The 26,114-nt window shown below is 34.8% G+C and overlaps 1 protein-coding gene across 1 annotated transcript in view; it reads left to right on the plus strand.

The window, feature by feature from the left end:
• The window catches only part of MYT1L (myelin transcription factor 1 like), a 237,386-nt gene that overhangs the window by 205,033 nt on the left and 6,239 nt on the right, over window positions 1-26,114 (plus strand). Inside the window, exons 17-19 of the mRNA XM_088136652.1 lie at window positions 14,379-14,441; window positions 17,378-17,461; window positions 22,426-22,647. Coding sequence (XP_087992778.1) covers window positions 14,379-14,441; window positions 17,378-17,461; window positions 22,426-22,647 — 369 coding nt within the window. The remainder of the gene's footprint in view (window positions 1-14,378; window positions 14,442-17,377; window positions 17,462-22,425; window positions 22,648-26,114) is intronic.

A 26,114-nucleotide genomic window follows, 5' to 3' on the forward strand; every position in this document is an offset into this window, starting at 1 on the left:
GCATATATATAGTATTTTATATTTTATTTAGCTCTTGAGTTATAAAGTATGTATGATCTAGGATGAAAAATCACCATCTTGCCAAAATTCTATGCAAAACAATAGTTGTTTGATTCTTGAATAAATTTACAGATACTAGAAAATGTCTTATATAGCATAGTATAAAATTGTTGCAATCAATTTAGAATGATAAAGTTAGTGACTTTCAGTCTCTGTTGGCTCTGCGGAACTCTTTCAACATCCTATGGACCACAGGTTGCCAAACACTTCAGTTCATCAACCCCTTCATGAAGTTTCAGATTGTTCATCAACCCACAAACATTTATTATATGAAAAAATGTAATAAATGCTACTTTAACTAATAGTACTACAAATAATAATATTAGACCCCTTGGATAGTCCCATCAACCTTTGGGAATCGATACTGACCTCTTTGGGGAACCCTGCCATAGACTAATAGCACACCCATTCTCTGCCAGAATCACAGAGATGGTACTAAAATGATTAGTAGATGTGGAATTGTGATTTAGGGTTGGAAAAGTGAAAAGGAAAGAAAGGAAAACCAAGGAGAAATGACATGAAATATCCTGCAATTAATTGAAGACTGAGTTTTCCACATTGTAAAATTTTGTTATAAGGTTAATATTTTTCTCATGAGGTTGGGGTTGGAGAATATTATAATGGAATTATAATTAGAATTAGAATGGAGGAAGAATTCTGTAGTATCAATATTAGCCTATAAAATTTGTCACTGTACACTAGAATGCTTGGCACACTTGTGGACTTCTTTTTTCAGGAAGGGAAGTTTATCCAGAATTACTAATTTTCTAAGTGGCAAGCCCAAAATGCACATTCCAACAAACCAAGTATTCCTTAAAGTTGGCAACAGCATGCTGGGAATAAAGTTACTTAGCATAGCTTTTATTTTGACTTTATGTATACACACACACATTCATGCATACATACGTATGATTTCTGGCCAAAGCTATCAGTGTGAAGAGCAATATAAAAATACAATAAAATTTGAAGTACATGGAGTCCCTGGATTAAGAACCCCTGTTTTAAGGACAACCTATAGTTAAGAACGGAGCCTCCTGTAGCAAAATTCAAGTTAAATACACATTGGTTCGAATTAATTACACAACACTACTTATGCAGTATTATACAATTTTGGCTTACATACTTATACATATATATACTGTTTTGGCTTACATACAAATTTGACTTAAGGAAAAAGCTTGGGAACAGAACTCGTTCTTAAACTGGGGACTACCTGTACATAGTCTAAATATATTCTGCATACTATGTTGATGGTGAGGGTATCATTCTGAGCCAAATATTCTATAAGGCTTCATTGTTAATAAAATCTGTAATACATGAATAATAAGATATTAAATGGCTTTTCATTGTATGCATAACAGTAGAGTAGTTAAAGTCTCTGTCTGAAAATCTAGGAGCTGGTAATAATGCGATTTGATTCAAGCTGTTGCTCCTTTCTCATTCTAGAAGTACATGCTCATAAAGATATTTATATACGTAGACTCTTTTCAGATATTACTGGAAAATGGGTGAAAAGGGCTATTGGGTTGCACAATCTATATCACGTCTCATCCTGGATAAGGTATCAGGTTTCTCAACTATAGAGAATACTTAACACTTTGCTTTAAAAAGTTCTGCTCAATACTGAGGTCTCTATCTAGCGTAGATCCTCATGCTGCTTCAAAGGCCCCCTCACATAACTGTTCCTCAAACTGTTGTGGTTCATTGTTTGCTGTCTCCTACTTTTATTTTTTTATTTATCAAATCTTTTTATTTATCAAATTTATATGGCTGCCCATCTCACCAGAAGTGAGATTTTTCCCAACTATCTTCCTTAAAAATGTAACATCTGATAGGTAGGAATATGGGAACTTAAATATGAGATCTGGATTTGTATATAACAATTCCTACATATTGTCCTCTAAAAACCAGCAAAACACTATATTCTTAATTTATACTGGATTACTTAATGAAAATAAATAAAGATCAGTGGGATTTATTCCAAAATAAATGGATATAGGAATGCAGCTGTAGGCAATTTGCTATTTTCTTTAAATGTTTGCAAAATATTCAAATCTCCATGGTGAGGATTTTAAAAGTATTGCCTTTATTTACCTTAACTATATTATTTTGCATGTTCATTAATTTAATAAGGATCACACCTGAAACAAATTTAAGATTGCACTGAAATGCTATATAGAAATTAATTACTTTGTTTGAAACAAAAAATGCAATAAAAGAGGCCATGCATCATTTGGGGATTATTTCTCTGTTGTCAACATGTCTTACTAAGATCTCTTTCCAGATCTCATAGCTTAGCAGATATACCTTCTTAACCATTCAGCATTCTGAACATTCCAAAGTAAAGCAGTACAGGTATTCCTTGTTCAGCGACTGTTCAAAGATATAATAGCACTGTTCAAAGATATAACAGCACTGAACAAGGGGACTTACAACTGTTCCTCATAGTCGCAGTGTCCCATGGTCATGCGATCACCATTTGCAAGCTTCACAGCCAGCTTCCAACAAGCAAAGTCAAAGGGGAAGATGGCAGGAAGTTAGAAATGGCAATCACATGATCACAGGACACTGTGACCATGCAGGATTCACCTAACAACAGCAACTGGAGCTGCTGCAACTACCATCATAAGCTGATGCCATTAGGCAAATCCTGCATGGTCACAGTGTGATGTTGTGCTTTACGACCAGGTCACTTAGTGACAATTACAATAGTTAAGCGAGGACTACCTGTAATGCCACATTAAGATATTATAAAAGCAGTCTCAAATACAAGCATAATTATTGTGAAGCAGATTTTAATTATTACAAACGCAGTTGCTTTGGAGGTCTCATGTTTCTATTTCGTACATTATGACATATCTTCTTTTTGTAGAATTTATATAATGCACACCATACACGTACTATTTTGATAGTTCCAGTAGAATATTTGTATATGTGATTTCTATTTTACTATTGTTGTTATTATTAACAACTTGTAAAAAATAGTTTGAGTACAAAATATTTGATTATTCTGACCCTTGTTTAGCATAATGGACTTACAACTTCTGTAGTCTGTCGATTTTATTAATTATATACTCCTTTTTTATGTGTAAGCTACCTGGGGAGTTATCCTAAATAAAATGTATCATTATCATAATCTCTGTAATTTAATTGTGCAGTCTTAAAACCAGCTTCAAAACCAGTGGCACTGATTGATTTTAAGATCTGTTAAACCAATAGTTCACCTTAGGTCAAATATACTCATTAGAATTAATTAAAATATGATAAACAATAACCACAGTCATAAACTGTATATTGCATAGCAGAAATCTTTATTATTTCCTGAGGAAGGTATCTCAAAATCTCTCATCTAGAGGAGATTGTAACAAGGAAATTTGGAGATTAAACACAGAGGAAACTGGAAAAGAAAATATCACTTGATTCATATAAAAACAGCTGTTTATCATAGTTAGTCCTATTTTATTATCATTTACATTTAATGAAAAGTTTGGGATCAAGCAGCTATAAAAGCCCTCCTGAGTTGTAGAATTGTTTAAAAAGTCTATGCTTAGACACCAAGAGATTCTATCAAGGAGAAAATCTACTGTTCTGAATTCCAGCCTACTTTTCCAAAAGGTTCTATTCTGAGTCATTTATTGAAAACAGACAGCCTACAGAAATTATAGACTTCATAACAGAATATTGATGAAAAGCTTCCTGCACCCTATTTACAAAGAATGATCTCAACATTTTTCTGTAAATACAGTTTCTCAGGCATATGAGAGAGGTTGTGCTGCAATCCAGGTTTCAAGGGCAAAATGTGATTCAAAGCATGCATGGCTGTGCAGCTGCATCTTTTCCTGTGCTTGTGTGACTACCCACCACATCTGTCATGTAATATTGATTTAAGGTGTTTCTGACATATGCTGTGTGTGTGCCCACAAATGGTTTGAATCACATTTTGCCATTTGTATCCAGAATTCCGCACCCTCTAGTATGACATACTGTATAGAAAACCATAGTTAACAAGATATTGTTCCACTGAATTTAGTTGAAGTTATGTGTCTGTGGAGGGCAACTGGGCTTTATTTTGAAAATTCTTCACATTTTTTAAAATGATCTTAATTTGGGCTCTGAAATAACGAAACCCATATTCAAGTTTACCCATACTATGGAAGCTGATTGTATAATTTTTGATCAGTCACTCTCTTTCAGCCAAAGTGGCAAGGTTTTACAAAGTTGTGATTGTTGGGGGGAAATTGGGAAGGATTTGCTAAATCTAACCCTTCAGATTATATAAACTTTTCACTAGCATAGAGAAAAATGCAGTAGATTTGAATTAAGACAGCAACACTGGGGAGGCCGGGGCCTATTGTTCCCATGCAATTTAAGCATACCAATATACCTATTAAGCTAACTTAAAAAAAATAGGTAGCTGTTATGGAGCTAGATAAATACTTTCCATCATCAACTATTGTGTATTTTTGCTATTGTAATACTGTACTTCTATGTATCTCATTGTTTTCTCCCTTTGTACAATTCTCTGTGTTTATAACATTTCTGGTGTATTTATGAAAACATTGTATTATAATATGTACAGTTTGTCTTCTTAGAGGAAGAGTTTTCCTTAGAGGAATGACCCCTCATGTTGTAACTTCTGTTTCTATTAAAACCTTTTTGTTTGTAAGTAAAATCCATGGATATAATTGATGACAAAGTGGAACATTTTCATATACAATGGTTTATCTTTTCTTAAACATTTCAGTTTCTTATTATTTTACACAGAGCATGTTTAAGATACCTTATAGTATACTATGCCTTGCATTTATTTTATTTATATTTTTGTTATAATTTATTCTGTGTTATGTTTTTTGGTTCTAAAAAGGTCACTATCATGGTGAACAGTCATTGACAGAATAATTCTCATTTATAAAGGAGTCTAACATTTTAAACCCACTGTGAATCATACTTTCATTGGTTATTCTATTTATATACCATATTCAACAATATATTAAAATATTGTGCCAAAGGTTTCAGTGTAATTTCTAAAAAGAAAGAAAATATAAGATAAAACACCAGAGTTCAAATGCCAGTGAAACTTTCCTTCTTCGTGCAGAATACCCTTTAGTGCAGCCAGGGCAAGATGGGAAAGACACAACCCTTCTTTCCTATCTTCTGCAATCCTGCAGATGCTCAAGTGTCCCTGCAGCTGAAGCTGCTTATTCATCTTGAAACATCTTTTTTGACAATAAATTTCAATGAAAAATTAAGAGCCTCATCACAAGGACGTTATCACAAAGTCTTTTGATTTTGCAACAAGCAAGGTTTCAAGACGTAAGGTTTCAGTTAGGTTCATGGCTCACACTACCACATTAACCACATAAAAGTGCTGTTATCATTGTAACTTACTATTTTCTTTTCTAATCCATTCTGGAAACTCTCTTTTGCATTGCCCTCTTTTTCTGCATCTGCAGGGAAGACTGATGTTATATGTCACTAGTAGGGAAATGGGCTCAGTCAATTTTCCTTACACTACGTAAGGTCTTCTCATCTTCACTAGTTGACAGTAACAGATAGGGACTAAAGTGAATCTCTGCCCAAAGCATTAGGATTTGTATATTAATCTAAGTGGCTAACAATGCATATGCTAAGAAACAATTAGCATTAGGACAAATTGGTAGACCAAAACATAGAAAATTGTCAGATTCTTACTTCTTTATAGCTTGATTCACATACCATGCTAAACCATAATGTACTTGGATTTGGCTTAGATTGATGTGTTAAATCCATCTATTATGGCTTAGCAAATCAATCCACTATGGCTTATTCAAGTAACCATGACTTAAACTCTTAGGTTAGGGTATTAAGCCACTGTGTATTTTTGTCAAAGGCAGGACTACAACCAAGAAATAGTATTCTTCCATCAGAAAAACTTTGATTTTCCATGTGCTGATTTTGGAATTATCCTCTTCAGGATATCCCCTCACACTGAGTGAAATGTGGGAAATCTCTCATCATACCCAACTTTAATGGGCTTTGAAGAGCTTTTGATGTAGGGAAGAATCATATAAAATATATATTTGGAATTCCCCAAATGAAAGAAACAGATGGAAAAGACTGCAGCCAGATAATGTCACATAAATGAGGAAGATTTGGACAGTTCAGTAGCAGAGCAGATAAGTTGCATGTAGAAAGTCCCAGATTTCATTCACAATAGCTCCAATTAGAAAGATATCAGGTAACATGTATGGGAAAGATCCCTGCCTGAATGTTCTGTTTGCCCTTGTAGAAGATACTGAGTCAGGTGGACAACTAGCCTGACCTAATACTATGTTACAATAACCCAAGTGAACTTGGGGGTGTAGACCATATATTAACCAATAAAACTATCCTTTGTTGAAAAGCTATCAGTACTTCAAGTGTATCTATATTTTCCTGTATTTAGTCTCAACAACAGACAGACAATGGATAAAAATATAGTCTCTTCAAATGAAGGAAACCAGCAACCTTGCTCTTCCAAGATTGTTCAAGAATGGAACTGGGAATCCAGGACTATGACACTGGGTGTGACTTGTACTTGATTCATACAATCTCTATCTGAATATGTGTGTATGTGGGTGTATATAAACTGCCCAAAGTATTGATTGACTTGATTCTGTCACATTAGGACATGAGTTATCCCTGACTTCAGTCAAGTGTGCTTCATTGAATTTTTCTTTTCTGTTTCTGAAGCTTAAGCCATTTAATTGTCTCTTACCAAGAAGGGTTGTTAATCCTAATTTTAAACCTAGGTATGAATGCAGTGTATGTATTAGATGCTGAAAGAACAAGATGGATTCATTTATTCAAACCATGATAACCAGTGGAGAGAGGGGAAGAGAAAGCCTTCACCATTTAGTTAGGAACAAAATTCAGACACTAAAGCTGGAGTCTATATAGTGTCAGTGTATGTGTCTCTGTCCTTGAATACTTTCTGCTCAGTATAGATTCAAGGGGAAGGTCAGTAATCATAAATCAGCTGCTTTTATAGAGCACTTTTCGAAATTTAAAGATCATTATTTTTGATACAGAGCTCATTGCTGTGTCTTTTTCTATGAGAAAACTTAAATTTATTATTTCTGAATTTTTATTTAGTTAATAAATACATTTCATCATTGCTCATTTACATCATCAGCAGAAAATACTGTAGTTAAAATTAAGTCCTATTAACTAATCATATAGTTTTTCTCTGATTTTTTTAACTGAATCCTTTATTTGGGTTTTAAATTTGCTATGATTTTAGCAAGAAAGAGAACTGATTTAAATAGGCAACAATAATCTGAAATCAGATTAAAACAGTAAAAGTTCAGTAATCAGTGAAAATATTTGCTGGAATTACAATATTTCAAGATTGATAATGAGAATCTAGTTTACATATTTATATTTTATTTAATCTTGTTTATAATTGAGATGGGAGAATAAAGGCACCGAGTGGGTTGGACTACATAACACAGATAGGTAGGTCTGGGTTTCAGGAGAGAGTTTGGGAGAAGAGGTTGTTTATTTCTTAATGCCTATTTTAGGGCTTACAATAATGTGAAACTGCTTTAAATTTTAAAAATTGTGGTCAGAAGGAGCTGCAAAAGGGCCTTTTGCCCTTTTGCCAGAAGTAGTTACAAAAGTCTGGCAAGGCACAAATAGTAAAGTATAAATGTCTAAGCAATGCAGAGTTTCTGGGCCAAAAATGAGTCTAATCAAAACAACTAAAGGAAACTGAGCTCATCCTTTTTCTAATATCCATGACAATTAGTATAGAGCACTACTATCCAGGTGGTGCTTTTTTTTCTGTATTTGTATTTAAATTTACCTCTCTAGAAGAATCTTGGACTGCTGTAACATTTTGGTAATGCCTATTCAAATTTATTCTACTTGAATATTTTTTTAAAATGATATTACATCATTGGAACACTTAAAATGATCAAAACCAATTTTTTTTCCTAATTTGGTTCCTATTTTTTAATACATTCTGAATTGGAATATTTTGGGGGGGAAATATAAATAAAGCTATTGGAACAAAACATGGATTGAAAAAAATATGCTTAGTTGTTTTTGTATTACGAGGCTCCATGTTATTTCCATGTAAACAGCAAATCATTCCTGGATATATCTTTACATCTTTGATCTTTATAAAAGTTCCTTCATTTTCTCCACAGAGACTATGTTTACATATTGTATTAAATCAATACCTATTTTAGTAATAGTTTGTTGAATAAGTAAGTAATTACTATTAAACAGTAATTACTATTAAGTAATTTCTATTTAGTAATAGTTTGTTGAATAATATATTCCATTTATATAAGTAATATAAAGCACTATCTGACAACAGAACTATTTCTCCTTTCATTAAGTCATTCCAGAGTAATTACAGAACAATATTTTGTCTCCTCCAACCTCATTTGATCAGAATCAGATCAGAGACTGTTTTGAACAAGTCAAGCAATTCACATGAACAGCTATGATGTTAGTATTTGTGTGTTGCTGATAGAGAGAAGTTTCATTTGCTTAAAATACATTGCACATTAAGTATATTGCAAGAAAGTTGCACAAGATTATTTCAGTAGGATAAACACAGCAGGAGAAATGAACAGCAGGCTTCCTTTATGAAACTGTAAGTAGTTTGTTACTTTCCCTTCAGTATCTCCAACCCAACTCATATTGGGCATTTGCCAGAATAAATATTTGTGTGCATAATTTTCTAAAAGTGCTAGAAAGAAACTAAAAAGAATCTAGTAATGTCTAATTGGTCAGTTATTAATGTTCAAGTGCTATATAGGTGCATGTACATTAGCAAGATATTAAAAGAATACAGTAAGTAATGTGCAGGTTATATATCAGATTGAAATATAAACTCTCGTACCCAAATTTGGGATGTGACACAATTTCCTATATAGAACTGTAGTCAAAAAATAGTTTCCAAATAAGAATGAATTCTACATCAGATTTATTTTTTAATATGACATTATTCTAGATGTCAAAGCATATTCCCATAGTTTAATTAACCATTCTTCCACAGAGGGGATCTGAGATCTTTTTGATAAAAAGTATATAAAATTCTTGCAGCTCCTACCATATTTAATACCAGCTCAGGAGTGTGTGGTTTGGCAAACTTCACCTGTACATTAATAGTGTCTCTGCTGGTAGTGACTGACTAGGAAAGGGATCTTGGAATTACAGTGGATACATCTGTAAAAAGGTCAACCCAATGTGCAGGGTTGGCCATTTTGATGGTTGAAACCTTTAGGAAGAGAACTGAAAAAAAATATGGGTATGCAATCTGTTGTAATAGTTGAGGCTGGCAAGGCAAGTTTAAGGGGTTCCCAGATTAGAGATTGTGATTATATAAATTTACTGCAACCATCTGAATTCAAGGCCACCATGCACCATGCCAAATATCTACTAATTCAGATAATGGGAAGAAGAAACCTTGAGTTACCTCCTGAGAATATATAAAAGTCCCTGACATTTTTGTACTTTTTTGCATGGCTTGTTGTCTGCACTAAAGAGTCTAATCTAGCTAAATTGGGTCTATGAGCCTTCTGCCAAGTCAAGCTGAAATGTTGACTTAAGCCATGAAGTGTTAGGAGAGGTACAATTTCCTGCCTAGTTCTAATCTGGGAAGCCTAACATCTATTTTGAGACCATCCCTGGAATAATGTGAACAGTTCTGGTCACGATACCATAGGAAGGAGATTATAGGCTAAAAAAAAATGTAAAGAAGGGCAGGCTATATATATGAGATTGGAATAGCTCTTTTGTGAGGAAAGACTATGACAATTAGAACTTTTTATTTAAAATGAAGGAAAAGTAAGGGAACAGATGATAGATATACACGAACCCATGCATGGCATATATAACATTGAGAGAAAGCTATGCTTTCTTCCTCATGTTAACAATACTAGGTCATTGAGCTCATCTGTTGAAAATAAATGAAGGGAGATTCAGGAAAAACTTTTTAACATAGTGTGTAGGAGGACCAGGCTGTCAATAGTTACCAAGGTTGATACCTGTGTATTATCTCTGGAATCATGCATAGCCTTCAATACTGATTACTGGGAGGTTACAGTGGGAGGGGATTATCCTCTCCAGTCCTAGTTTCTGAGCTTCCTAAATGTATCTGGTTGGTCACTATGTGATATATATTCTTGTATTCAGTAGGTCTAAGGCTTGATCCAAAAGGGTTGCTCTTATGTTCTTATGAACTAGAGCAGGATTTGGAAATTCAATGCTGTATCACCCCCCAAAATAGTATCTGCACCTCCATTAAGTTAAAGTTAAATAAAAGTGGCTGAAATTTCACAGTATCTTCAACTATGACATTTTAGTTATTTGCTCTCACAAGTATCAAAATATCTCCCATGGAACTGAAAAAGGTTTCTGATTCTCAAATGAGATCTTGCAAGATCTCAGGGTGGATGGCTAACATCTCATGAAATTTGGTGATTTCATAAGATATGGGATGATTTGGAGAGTAGGGCAATTGTCCTGAAAAGTTTACCATTTCCTGTTCTATACTGCCACAGTGATTGCATAATGAGACTTGCTTTTATGAATTCTGTCTCTAGAATACCAGTGATTCAAATTGTAAAGTATATCAAAGTATCATCTTTTTCCTTCTAAGTCTTTTGCTCAGTTATTGTTGCTATATGTCACTTCCCTTCTGGACAAAAAGTAAGTCCCAATACTGTGTAAAAGAAGCTTACGTGGCTTCTGTATCAAATCTTGCCAGCAACAAGCCAATTTCTGTTTGAGTCAGAAGATGAAGAAGTAGCCATAATGACCAGAGAGACAAGCACCCAAGGCAAAATATGGCTGGCAGATTGCTATTTGATTCATTAATGTGTAAGGTATACAACAATAACTCAAAGCTATGGAAAATGATTTACTTGATTTCTGATTTTTATGGCCAAACACTTTTTTTTCTAAACTGCAGTTGCTAGGTTTGAAAATGCTTAGGTTCCACTACAATCCTAAATCATTCTTGGTTGCACTTTATTTAGTTCTGTTATGAAAAAATTGTAATAGGTGTGGCATGTCCGGCAGTGACTTAGACTTGTGATGGAGCTGTCACAGGGCATGCTCATCACATAATTAATTTAATAAGTAATCAAACTTCCTATCTGCAGTCTACAAAAGATAGAGGAGAAAGGGCAGTATCCCATGCACATATGTGATTTTACTAACATCCTGACAGCATAGTGTTGGAGGTCCAAATCTGAGTCATCAGTACTTGTAACCTACCACCCATAAGAAAGCAGTATGGCATAGATACTGTAGAGAGTTAGAGATTTACCCCATGTCCCCTGTTTATTTATCACTCTGTCTGATCATGTCTAAGAGATTACTAATCTGCAGTCACTTCTTTCTGCCCCTCTTTCCCAGGCACACATGCATAGAATACATGTTCTTGGACTCTTCTGGTAGAATGTAGCTAGCAAGATGCAGGCCTTGTCTATCTCTGTAGTGTATTTTCTGCAAATATGTCTCCTTTCTGTTGTAATTGCAAACCCTGCTTTGCTAATCATTTCTCAGGTCATATTCCTGCTTTTATGAATAGTCTCTCTCTCTCTCTCTCTCTCTCTCTCTCTCTCTCTCTCACACACACACACACACACACACAGAATGCTTCAGCTTCCAACATATTGTGTACATCTAGGCTTTGCACCATCACACTAACTGAGCAGTTTAAAAACAGCAAAAACTTTATTTTTGTGTTCTGGTCTTCATTTTGGTAACAATAAAGGAAGGCTGATAGCATCAAAGCAGAAGTTCTGTGTTTTAGATTCATTTGCCATGTAGGTCCCATTTTCTCTCTCACCTGCCACAACCATGGTTTTAGGCTGGCCAAACATTATGACTGTACTTGCTGTTTTTCCATCTGGGATAAATTACGGGATAATGTAGCATTCATGTAGAAATTGCTTTTGATTTTCCTGCTTCAGATTCAATTCCCTTCCCATTGGCTAAGCAATATATTTGTATTTATTGATGATAATATATCACAGATTTAGTCGACATATCAACATCACATTTCTACAAGTTGTTTCTATGATTTGTGAATAGTAATATTTTCCCATTAATATTTCAGTGCATCAAACAAAAAATGTACAATAAATTCCTTTCAGACACATTTTAATTAGTGAATTGTTATAATTAGATATTCAGATTTTTGTGCATTTTTAAATAAAGTTCTAAATTTTAAAAACATTCCCCCCCCCCCAGAAATATCTCAGGATCACTGTTACAAACTTAGAAGCTTTAAAAGTTATCATGAATTCATTTGAAAAAAATTGTCCCTTGACCACTTTTTTAGTTCATAGATTTATTCTTACTCTTCCCACTGTCACAGTATCTTAGCTCAGGGTGAGTGGTGGTGAAGAGATGATAATTCATTCTGTCAGCAATCTGGAGGAATGCTGTTGCAAACAGTGCTTTATAAATGGGTTACTTATCATTCATTTCATTTTTTCTCCTGAAAATAAAATGTGTGAGAAAATGTAATCCAGTTCATAGATTTAATCTAGTATTGTTAATAAATGAATAATGAATTGAAATAACAGGCATGATCTCTTCCCTTTCCTTTCTAATACTCTATCAGTCAGCTTTTGCCTGCTTAATGAAAGTTTACTCTTTAAGTCAGTGATGGACTTCTCAGCTTGTTCATTTTAGCAGAAAGCTGCTTGCCATTACATGGATGGTTCAGATCTTTAAAACGGTCATCACGTATGACATGAACATTTAAATGTTATGGCACAGAAAATAAGGCTATTACCACCCTGATGTTTAGGGCACTGGAATTTGAAAGCTTGAGAATTTTCTAAGTATTGAATTTTGTCTTACATTTAGAAATGTTTGTTATAACTAAAATGGTACACAGGATTGTCCTGATTGGAGAATAAACCACAGCCTTACAGAGCTTCTTTAAAAAACTGAATATGCATGCTAATCAAGCCTAAGTAATGTGGCACTGGAGGAAGGGAAGCAGAGAGCTAAGCAGAAGGCAGAGGAGTGGTGTCACCATGACAACCTAGCTATAGTCAGGCCTACAGGGTTTTCTTCCAAAGTGAGAAGGATCTGTGTCAGAGTGTGTGGTTTAAGTTCATGCCGTATAACTGCATTATATACTACAACAGGACTTACAGTGAAAGAGAATAGGGCTATAGAGAATAGTATATCCTAATTTCTTTTGATATAAGCCCAACCGACAGTGCTTCATCGTGTAATGTCATGCTACTTCATGAATAGGATGGGCACCTTCTCCCAGCTCCATTCCCCAGGAAGTGTTGTGTGCTCTTTGGCAAAGGGGTATTAATCATTTAATTTTTTTTAAAACATGCTAAGGTATAAATGTCTGTGTTTATGTGTCTATGCATGTGTGTATATGTATATGAGAGCATATATTGGTTTTGCTGAAATTTCAGCTAAATGGACCTACTTTTCTGAATTTGTGATTTGGAGGATAAAAATAGAACTGATTTACTAAACTTGCCAGATGAATAAATTTGAACAGTCTTAATATGTTTAGATTTTAAATTTATCATTGGGTATGAAGCTCTAGAGTGAAATAATATACTATGCAAGGGGTTAACTTCTAGGTATTTTCAACACTATAAAAATAGATGACAATCTGAGATGTAAACTGTAATTTTTAAGTACTGTAGGCTCCAGATACAAGTTTTGGCTTTTGTCACAAGAGGGCAGTATCTGTATTTTAGATGCACTTTATTTCATGAATATTATTTTCAATTTGTTAAAATATTTCCTGTGGCTAAAAGAATTAGCCTACTTAATTGACAGCATTCATTATTTTGATGTAATCACCTACAAGATACCATATCTCATCACTATTACATTAATATCAGTATAGTTCTTGGTCTTTGGCTGGTGAACATTCAGTAGCTGCAGGATTAGCTTGCAGCTTGTGTGCTACTATAAGTTTTTGTAGAATTTCTTTTTCATCTACTGGTTCAGAGGTTTGAGCTGAGAAAGTAAAGACTACTATAGCATCAGGGCTTATCACAGAACAAGACATAAGCAAATGGAAAATAGCAACTGTGGCAAATGGGAGATGGGCCCACTGAGAATATGCTCCTAATGGGCATTTAAATCTAGAGCCAGTGATGGGTGATCTAGAAATGAATCTTTTTCCATTTTAATTAATAACAATTTCCTCCAGCTAGTGATCAAAGATATTTACAAAATTAAGTTTAAAATAATAACAAATATTTGATATGTAAGCGTTTAATTTTTCTAGAGTAAGTTGTTCAATTAATATTATTGTTGTTGTTACTTCTTTATTTTAGGTGTCCAACCCCTGGTTGTGATGGCTCTGGACACATTACTGGGAATTATGCTTCACATCGAAGGTATGTACAAAAATGAAATTTTTTGTGATGGCAATTTCCAAGAAAAGGACACTAATAGCAGGTGGTTTCAAATCATCACATGCCTTTCCTACAATGACTGCACTTAAAATAAATTCACAACAGATACAATATAGCAATTAAGGTCATTATAACAATGATTAAATCTCCAAAACAATTCAGCATTCAGTTCCAAACAATTAATTACACTATAAACAATTAAACTCTAATATGATAGCATTAAATCAAAATCACAAATAATTTACCTCCCTAGCAAAAATTACTAGCAAAACAAATTAAGATTCCAGTATAATAGGTTCTTAAATGCTACATATTCCCACAGCAATCAGATACAGAAAAAAATAATCAGCAACAGTCAAATTAAAATGCAATATAGATTTTAAAGTGCCTGAGTCAGAAGTAGACAATAAAGGTAAATCTTTCCACCACAGTTCAATATCAATAAATAATCAGCAGCCTGTTCCATAAAAGTACCAAGTATAGAATATAGCAATCATATTTCATACAAATACCAATATAGAAAAGTATAGGTGAAAGTGTAATTAGAAGTTAATTGAGGGACTACATACATTAAGTCTAGGCTTTTCCAAAAACCAGATTGCTGATTATTAAAAAACAAAGAAAGAATAGGAATATATGGGCAGTTTTCTAAGTAGCAAGAAGTAAGAAATCCTTAAGAATTAGTGTTAGGACAGTGCCTTTTAACTTCTATATGCATTATTTTGACTTAGCAATAAAGAGTGAGCTGGCTATATTTGCACATAATACTAAACAAATTGGGGCAGTGGAAACCAAACATGATTGTGAAGAGCTCCAGATGGATCTCTTTAAAACTGGGTAAACAGTCAACCAAATGGAAAATATAGTTCAATATAGACAGACAGACAGACAGACAGATAGATAGGAGAGAGAGAGAGAGAGAGAGAGAGAGATTGGACCCACTCCCCGCACAAACACATAGTGATGGGGTCTGGAAAAAAATGTTAGGATTATACTGGAAAATCCAATAAAGATGTTGATTCAGTGTGCGCAGTGGTAAAAGACAAATTCAGTGCTAGGAATCATTAAGAAAACAGCCTGGAAAAGAAATTGCAAACCTTATAATGCTCTTATACAAATAAATGTTACATCTGCCTCTAGAATACCATGTAAATTCTGGTTGCCACATTTGAAAAGTGCAGAAGGCAAACAGAATGATCAGAGGTCTCAAACACTTGCTTTATGACAAAAGGCTAGTGTATTTGGGACTCTATAGTTTAGAAAAAAGGCAACCAAGGATAGATATGATCAAGAACATAGAGATAGTGGACAGGAAAAAGTTTTGTACTTCCTCAAAACATGAGGAACTTCAGCCATCAGTTAGCCATCTGAAAGCTAACTGGAAGGAGCTTTAGAACAGACAAAAGAAAGTGTTTTTTCAGGCAGTGCATAATTTACCTGCATTCATAAGACAAGATGATGGCCACTAACTTGGATTCTTTAAAAGGAGATTGGATAAATTCATTGAGAACAGATCTATCAAGGGCTATAAGCCTTGAGAGTCATTGTTACCTCTAGGCTGGGGGCAGCATGTCTCCAAACATCAGTTGCAAGAGGACAATGGCAGGAGTAAGGTATATGTCCCTCTCTTGCTTATGAGCACCCCACAGCTTCAGGTTGGCTACTACAGGAAACAAATGCTGGAGTAAGGTGAGCCTTGGTCTGATCTGGCATTGCTGTTCTTATGTTCTTGTTATTTTTAAAAAATCCAGAGGCCCAATTGATGTGCATTTTTATGTATCATGGGGCTACAAGTAAAAAAAGTGTTTCTGGGTCAGATAATAGTAAGTATGAAATGTATTTATCTCCATACAGCATCATTTGCTGACCAGGGTGGAATAACTAATATTGTACAGATGTCACATAAAAGGATTTACATTCCTAGATATGGAAGAGTTTAACACAGATGCTGTTTTGGGTAGCAGATTTCTGATTCACATCATGTGTGGTATCTTTCTAAGTTATTGGCTCATTTTATAAACAATAGGCTTTTTATATTATCTTAACCATGTACAAGACATATGTGGAGGGGAACTTAAATTATACTTGCTGTCTCCACTAGATTCTCCACAAAATACATTAACTATGCCTGAAAGCAAAGAGGCTTTCAGGCATATCCTGTAGTTTACATCAATATGGACTATGAGAATATGCATTTTGCTTGGAACTGGATTATACCTACAGGTTCAATATAATTACTCAGGCACAGTCAACATGCAGAGATTGGTTGAAGTGGCATGTTGAAAGGGTTTATTTGGATTGCCATGAAATCCTTGCATCCCTACATATGGAAGAGTTTGGCCTAGATGATGCTGTGTATGAGAAGCCCAATTTAACTTTGATGTAAGAAACAAAAAACAAGTATTAGGAATGCATTTTGAATTGATAGCAGTGATGAATATTTACTTAGAAGTAAATTTCTTCTGTGAGGATAGAGGTTGGCGTTAGTAAAAGAGTAAGATATTTACAGTGCAGTATTTTTTACTTTGTGTTTTTGTTTGGCAAAGGAGGAATACTTCACAACCCTAGAAAAGTGTGATTAAATTATATTAACTGCAAACTGTACTTAACTTTCTGATTTTCTTGACTCAGAGTTCTCTGGAAATCAGCTTTGTTCTAACTTAAGATTTCATTAAAAAGACTTTTAATGCATAGCTATTCTTTTCTTGTTAGTCTTAGACCTGAGCCTATATTCACATCTAATGAAAGATGGGTTCCCTCTTGTGGGTGATTCTTGCCACTGCTCTTTCATTTAAAACCTTCGTAAAAAAAAAAATTGAAATCAAACCCTGCATGTCATTTGTATAGGATGTTCATTTCTTTAGAAAACTGTTGATTATATTTAGAAATAAAGAATTCCATTGGTTTTCCTTACTCAGCCTTTCTGGTTGTCCTCGAGCAAAGAAAAGTGGGATTAGAATAGTACAAAGTAAAGAAGACAAGGAAGATCAAGAGCCAATTAGGTGAGTATGGATGTGTATATGTGATTTAATCAGCTACATCTTCTGTCTCTCTTCTTCTTAAGTAAATAGTTGAATGGTAATGCCCCCTCCCCAGTATGTAAATGAAAATTTTGGTTAAAATTGATTGTTTTTAAGTCTATGTATCTATATCGATATATAGCCCCTCTCCAAGAGTTTTGACCAGCTAGCTTATTCAATTTCTTATCAAATAATTCTACCAAATAATAAACAAGAGAATTACCCAGTAAAAGCCAGAAGAAACTTGGTTTTGGTGAAGAAATGTAACCCACTGGAATATTACCCATTAGCACAGTGTACTCACAGATTTTTTCATGCCTGGTCATGGGAGGGAATTTGAGGAAAGTTTTCTCTTGTCATAGGCAATAGCAAGAAACTATGCTGGATCAAAGCCATTTTCTTTTTATGTACAAATGTTTGCATACCATTTGTTGTTGTCCCCCCCCCACACACACACACATCCCCCCCTTTTTTTTTGTCCAGGAAGGATTTTTATAAAGCAGCAATAAAGGTACAAAAGAACCATTAAAATACAGTGGGAAAGAGAAATATTTGAAACAGAGGGGCGCTTTTTGGTTTTTTTAGTAGAGTTTTTAGGTGGCAGAATACTGAAAATTAAAATCATCAATACTGTAGTTCTCAGTGCAATTCTAATTACTAGGGCTATGTTCTGATTCAGAATATAGTGATTTGGGGCATCTTTTTACTTATCTGAAACAAGTCATCTTATTATACAAATTACTCCACAGAGCATCACATGAATACAATATGTAGTTCAGGAGCTCATCCTGGAAAAGGAAGGATGTCATGTGCACACACAGAAAACAAAACAAAAAAAAAAAGGGGGGGGTAAAATAGACCCTGGTGAAAAAGGGAAATACTTGGCACAACTGTTCTGCCCTCAAATCAATGCACCCTTTATGACTGGTTACTCCAGCTCAGCTGTTTTGGAGGGTAGAAAGGGTAATAAATGTGTATATTTACACAGTCATTACTATCAGACTTCATTGCTGTTCAGACATGCTTTTTTAGAATTCCACATCTCTCCCCATTTTTCCTTGAACCTCATTCAGTCAATTTGTTTATTCTATCTCTTTCATTTCTTCTATTTTATTTCAACTAAATTTGAGATGGGTGGTTATATAAATTGAAATAATAAAATAAATAAAATTTCTCAGTTAGTTTAGTTATTCCTTCTCCCTCATTCAGTAATTTATTATGTTATATAAGCTTCTTTTTAAAAGTACAAATAAATGTAATGTGTTATTATTTATGTCTCTTCTTTGTGTCTTTTTTCAGTCACTAAGCAATGTTGTCCCACCATCCCATATTTAATAGGGAATGTCACTCCACTCCTTTTTTTTCAGATGTCTTATACATTATTTCTGTCCTGCATCATTCATAATACACATGCTAATGTCTTAAGGAAAAAGTGGAAGAGTCATGTCTGATTCTTACTTTAAGGAAAAATCATGCTCTCTTGTCCATAAAAGCAAATAGCCAGTATTTAGCAATAGTATTGGCTAGGAGTCTAGAAGGTTGCAGTAACAGGAATAATGGTCCTGCCACCATTACCACCCCTAGTCAAACAATGGTTTCACTTGAAGGGGGGAAAGCTCTTCTGTGGCAAGAGTGGAACAAGTAGTGGTTGATGTTTGCAGCAAAAGGGGATTTTCTGTATTGAGGATTCTGTCACAGTTTCTTGGACCCATATCTAGTGATGCACTTGGTTTTCCTAAAGGTTAACCTCTTACTCCCCAACTTTCCTAATCTTTCACAGTAAGCACCAGCCAACCACTTCTCGTGTGTCACTGCCAATGCCTCTTCTGTTTTTCCTACGTTGTATTCCTTTGAATTCCTTTTCCTTTTCCTTCTTTGGTTTATTTTGTCAAGTGCCTACTTTTGCCAAGAGCTAGGCTCTTCTCAGTAGCTGCTGCCTCCTGCCTGCTTTTGCCCAGACCCAGTCTACTTGGCTGCTGTACAACCTGTCACTGTCCCAGTGTCAGCCTATCTCCTCAGTGGAATATATCAGAAGTATACTCTGTTCAAGGGAAGTTGCTTTTCATTGCTGCTTCACTTTCCCCTGTTTAAAAATTCTCAGCATCTTTGTATGACTTCAGTGCAGTAATATTGGCCAAGCTACAATAATATAATTAATTGATTGATTGATTGAAAAATAAGGGTTTTTTTCCCCCCTTAAAAGTTTCACTGAATTTCTTTGCCTTCTTTCTGCCTACATTTTCTAGTGTGTGTTGCAGGGTACTACTTGAAGGTTTTGACTCTCCTACTTCTAATGTGGGGATGCAAAACAATGAAATATTCTGAATAAGTAAAGGTATAGCCAGCAGCACTAAGTACCTAGAAAGTTGTGTCACAATGGGACAAGGGAATTGCTGCTGCCTATTTTCCCTCTGTTTCTTAGCAGAGTACAATTGGCTAAGCTGAAAGAAAGGAACACACTGTGTCAAAATGCGCTTCATAAGTTAAGAAAGAGAGAATAACAGAAATGTGATTATGGCACTTCAACTATATGAGCACTTAGGTGAATGATGCTTTCAGAGTGGAAAGCTACTGCAGCAATATTTTCTTCTCTCATTCAGCTTCCATTCATTTCATTCACTTCTACAGTAGTGTGGTTTCATTTAATACTCCTCCCCTAAAAGCCACTCAGCACCTGATCTTAATAAAGAATAGATGAGGAAAGACATCTGAAAATGTATTAACAGTGCTGCATGGTTTCTGAGCATTGGATCACAACACAGTGCTATGATGAAATATCAGTCTAGTTTCTTCCTTCATAATTTCCCCATGGCTTTTGATATGTCAGCTACTGATTGGACAATGCAGGGATAAACAGAACAAGGGCTGGTGTGGGCCTTCCGGGCTGTGTGGCCGTGTTCTGGAAGTTTTGTTTCCTAACATTTCGCCAGCACCTGTGACCGGCATCTTCAGAGTGCAGGAGCACAGACAGGAGCAGTTCTCTCTGTGCCCAGGGTGATGTGACCCTTTTGTGGGTATTTCCAAACAATCTTCAGACCCACCAGAAAAGTACAAGAAGTGCTAAAATCAGCAAAAGACAAAAGGGATCCCCTCACCGCCGCAGGAGTATACTGCATACCATGCAGTTGCGGGCAAGTATACATCGGGACCACAAAACGCAGCATCCATACCAGGATAAAAGAACACGAAAGGCACTGCAGACTACAGCAACCAGAAAAATCTGCAGTAGCCGAACATGCTCTCAAGCACACTGGACACAAAATCCTATTTGAAAACACAGAGATACTGGACAACACCAACAGCCACTATACCAGGCTATACCGGGAAGCCATTGAGATTCACAAACACCAGCACAGTTTCAATAAAAAAGAGGAGAGTCTAAAAATCAACAAAACCTGGCTACCAATCCTGAAAAATACAGCCTGCAAAAGGTCAACGAACTCAGCTCAACCACCAGGACGTGTGAACAGTTCACACAATGAACTTGCTAATCACCCCCAGCAGCCCCTTGTTAACAATTCAGTAGAAGAAAAAACCCTGCCTAATCCCCAGGAAGATACACACAGATTCTGACACCAAAACAAGCAGCCACTCAGTAACCCAACCTCCCCCCCAACCCCCAATCCCCCCCTTCCCCCCCCAGATGTCTATAAATACCCACAAAAGGGTCACATCACCCTGGGCACAGAGAGAACTGCTCCTGTCTGTGCTCCTGCACTCTGAAGATGCCAGTCACAGGTGCTGGCGAAACGTTAGGAAACAAAACTTCCAGAACATGGCCACACAGCCCGGAAGACCCACACCAGCCATCGTATGCCGGCCGTGAAAGCCTTCGACAATACATCAAACAGAACAAGGACGATTCTCATTCAGATTGTGCAGGCAATGGTTACTGGAAACTCTGGGAACACAGTAGAAGTGCTTTGAACAAGTATTTGAATATTAAAAGTAAAGAAATTAACATGGGGGGGTGTGATATCAAAGTTAGGTCAAATTAAGATTGAGTATCTGGCTTTGGAGATCCCTGCCACCTAAAGGAGTGGCCAGGAGAGTATCAACAAGGGGCTTTGGGGAAGCATGCCATCTCTTTCATTCTTCTTTCTTCTACAGCTAGTCAACCTGTTCCATCTCTCTCTACACACTTGAAGCTTATAGGTTTGCATAATCATGTGCAACTTGATGGAGGCAGGTGGAGTGTGAGGAGCAACATGGTTGTTTTGTCAGTGGGCCAGCCTAATCAGAGTCAGCCATCTACTAGTGGTTTGGTCCAATCACTTTCTCAGGCAAAGGATAGAGGAAACAAAGAAATGCATTAATAGTAACAATGAGACTATGGATTTCCCAAATAATTCTCCAGAACTGAATATTTGTTGGGCAAACTATCCCAGCTAGTCACTTTCTATACTGAGGATATAGTCTCATAGTGGATTGGGCACTCCTTGTACAAGCAAGGAGACCATCCATATTGATGGGGTGCTGATTCATAAATATTTTATTATATTTGTTGTCTGCTTATTTAAAAAAGCAGTTACTACATTTGACATTCCCTATGGAATGCCAATACATAAATAAAAACAATCTATATTTGCTATAAATTAAAAATCTGGATCTTATTACTAACTACTGTAGCATGTTTACTGTCTATTATCCAAAAAGCAGCAAATCTGCTTCCACGGTAACAGAACTTTTCTAGATTGATGATGTAACATTCCAGTATATGTACATTGCTTTTACCTAGTTTATTAAGGTTATTTCTTAATTCCATAAACATCTTTTACATTTGCGTTGCATTTCTTGGTTGGTGTTCTTATTGTTTTGTTTTGTTTTTAAACCATAAAGCATGATTGTTCTTTTTTTTATGTGAGATTTATTTTGACTTTGTTGTAGAGGCTGCCAGGTATATGATGGCAAGACAGTAAAGTTAATTTCATCTATCTGCTATCCAGATGTCCAGTTCCTGGTTGTGATGGTCAGGGTCATATAACTGGGAAATATGCATCTCATCGTAGTGCATCAGGGTGCCCTCTTGCTACTAAAAGGCAAAAGGATGGGTATCTGAATGGCTCCCAGTTTTCTTGGAAGTCAGTGAAGACGGAAGGTATGTCATGTCCAACTCCAGGATGTGATGGCTCTGGACACGTCAGTGGTAGCTTTCTTACACATAGGAGGTGAGTAATGGCATTATCTATATATATGTATTGTTCCTATGTGTATTTTTTAAAATAAGCATGAATCCTATTGGTTACAGTATGTGCGCATTATAATAATGTTTTAACAGTTGTTATTTTGTGAGGCATAGTTGATCAAGAGTTCTAGATAAGTAGATAAAAATTGCACAACTTCATACTTGTGGCTCAGAATGAGAATGAGACACTGAGTCTGTCATAATAACAGCACCCTAACTCTGATACTGCTTACATATAACAAATTAACAATAAAGTTCCATATTGTGAACTTTTCATCTGGTATGGCTGTAGAGAGCAGAGGACTCTACTGTGTATTAAGATCCCATTCACTTCAACTGAGGGGCAAATTTATGAACAATAAACTGTAACATTTTACAGGGGCAAATTTATGAACAATAAACTGTAACATTTTAGGACTTTTAATATCTGTGTTGTTGTTTGTAAAATATTCTTGTTGTTATAGAAAGTTTCAGTATAGAAAGATAATTATTACTGCATTTTCCTACTACTAAAAAAAGAATTATTTCATCTCAGTACCTGTTTTCCTGAAGGAAATATTTATGTTAAGTGGGAATCTTGTCAGTTTATGAATTTATTTTTGAAATGAGTCACATTGTTACAGTGGGAAAATATGGAAAAAAGAAATTGTTAATTCTTTCTGGAGAGGCATAATAAATTATGCTAAATACTTATAATTTGTAATGGTTTAATTAAAAATCTACTTAAAGCTAAAAAATTTACTAGTATTCTTATCAATATTTTTGATATTTATGCTAAATACTTATAATTTGTAATGGTTTAATTAAGAATCTACTTAAAGCTAAAAAACATACTAGTATTCTTATCAATATTTTTGATATTTATGCTAAATACTTATAATTTGTAATGGTTTAATTAAGAATCTACTTAAAGCTAAAAAACTTACTAGTATTCTTATCAATATTTTTGATATTTATGCTAAATACTTATAATTTGTAATGGTTTAATTAAGAATCTACTTAAAGCTAAAAAACTTACTAGTATTCTTATCAATAATTTTTTGTCTGTAAAGTATACAAAATTAGCCACAAAATATTATCCAACTTTCTTTATAACTTTCTTGCATTTCTAAATAAATGCAAGTACACGAGAGTTGTATACTGTATTTATTTAAAATATTTTATATTCTTTTCTACCAAAAAAACAATCAAAGCACTTATAATGCACAATGTATTCTAATGCCTTTAGAAATACGATTCTCATAATTGTAAATACTGGTATCTCTCTATAAGGAAAAAAAACCCTAACTCTTCTGAAAATACCCAGATTTTATCTGAAAATATCAAAATGTATTGAGAATTGATGATCTTATAAAATTTTACCATCTTAAAAACTAGTATTTTTAATTTAATTTTGGGAATTAAAATCTAGGGATGTGACAGATGCCCTGTTAAAGGGCATTCAGAGGTGTAATTGCTTCTTTATGGACACAGGCAAAATTAAGTGAATAAAATTCCCCAGAAATTATTCATCCTAACTGTAATGATTTGTTCCCATTTCAATTTTAAATTATTCTGTCCCATAGAAAGTCACACTCAATAATTTTTTTTTTCTTCTCTGTCTCATACACACACAGACTTCCTTCATGTAGAAAACAGTTGGTCTAACAGCTCCCTACTATCAGGCTTTGGGTACATTGGTTATTTAAACTTTTAACTATTTCCATGGAACAGTACCTAGGGAGTTGTGTGGCAAAGAGATCTATAGCCATATAACACAGTAAGCAGAAGTATTTTATCAAACTGAGAATTTAATAAAATGCTTCTTTGAAACACAACTACCTTGATGTTTTATATATTAATTTTCAGGTCTACACTTCTCATTTTCCCATATATTCTATATGGCATTTGCTGCAAATCGTTAATAGTAGCAGCCAACAGATGCTGTGCATCTTTTCTTCCAGATAATCCCTCTATGGTTTTTACATTCACTTTGGTTACTTTTCCCTTTATATAAGGGAATAGTAATGGCACTCTTCCAGTTGTCAGGCGCAATGTGCTGTCATCACATTAAACTAGTCATACAGCCACTCCATAAGCAAATCACCTTATTTTTCCATCTCTAATTGTAACTTTACCATTTTTCAACATTTTACAGCATGTACATCTTCCTTTTCATTATTTTTTCTTGGGCTGTAATATTTTATAGTATTCATTTCATTTCTACTCTTCAATATACCATCATTCTGAAACGAATCTCTAGAATACTGTATTCCTTCCAGCATTCAGCTTCATTCGAAATAATTTCATCACTTTTATTCTTGGTTCCATTCACTCTGCTGGAGGCACCTTTTTTAGCTGCTTTCGCCCACTTCACAAACACTATTTAATTTCCATTAAAATTATTCTGTATTTATTCTGCCACTTTTATGTTTAACTATTGATTACATTCTTTGATTACATTCTTTGCTTTGTCTACACAGGTCATACTATACCTTTCTCTTATCTTCATTCTTTGCAGCATTTTTGTATATGCAATTTTTTTCCTTATCCACAACCTCTTTCACTTCATCGTTACACCAAGCATCTTTTTTCATACGTACCATTCGTTGCAACTCCACATACTTCTGTGGCAGTCTGTAACATAATTCTTAACTCTGTTCCAATATGCTTCCATCCCAGTCTTCCCTGCACCCACTTTCCAGTCATTCAGTCCAGAGATTAATCTAATACTTTTTCATATATGGCTTGTAGCTTTTTTTCTTGCAGTCAATCTACTTTCACCCTTGTTTCTTTCACTTCTCTTTTTCTTCCATCTCTAATTTTAACCAAGATCCACCCTTAAAACTACCAACAAATAATCTGTCTCACATTCAGAACTTCTCATCACATTTGTATCTTCATTAATTCTCTTAATCTTTCATCATAAACAATAAAACCAACCATGCTTTTAGATTCATATGTGCACAGATCTTTTTCCAAGCAAATAGGCATATCAAAGGGTGTTTCATATTCACTCAACAATATACCTTTGTTTACATATTAAATGATCAGCTACTTTCTATTGTATTAGTCCAAAAACTTATTAGACTTTAAGACTTTTTCAGGAATAATCCAGTATCCAAAGCAGTAGACCATATTTATGTGCCTACATTTAAACCAGTTAATTGGCCTGATAGTATTAAGGGAATGAAATCGACTTAATTCTCAATGGGGGAAAATAAGTATAAATTATACACATCTCTTCTTTGAAATAAGAATTAAGCTATTAATTCATATTCTTTGGAAATATATGCCTTGGAGACAGTTTCAATAAGCCTACTATTTATTAGTTTTATTGACATGGAAAATATATATATGACCACACCTAGCCTACCTTGACTGATCTTAGAAAAGCTAAAGAGGGTTGCAACCAACTGATACTTGAATGGGAGGCTACAAGGGGAATAGAAAGATAGATAGATAGATAGA

Source organism: Python bivittatus, unplaced genomic scaffold (assembly GCF_059951505.1).
Source record: "Python bivittatus isolate LINGU-HERP-01145 unplaced genomic scaffold, Pbiv_v1 ctg000020_np1212, whole genome shotgun sequence".
In the NCBI taxonomy this organism is placed as follows: domain Eukaryota; kingdom Metazoa; phylum Chordata; class Lepidosauria; order Squamata; family Pythonidae; genus Python; species Python bivittatus.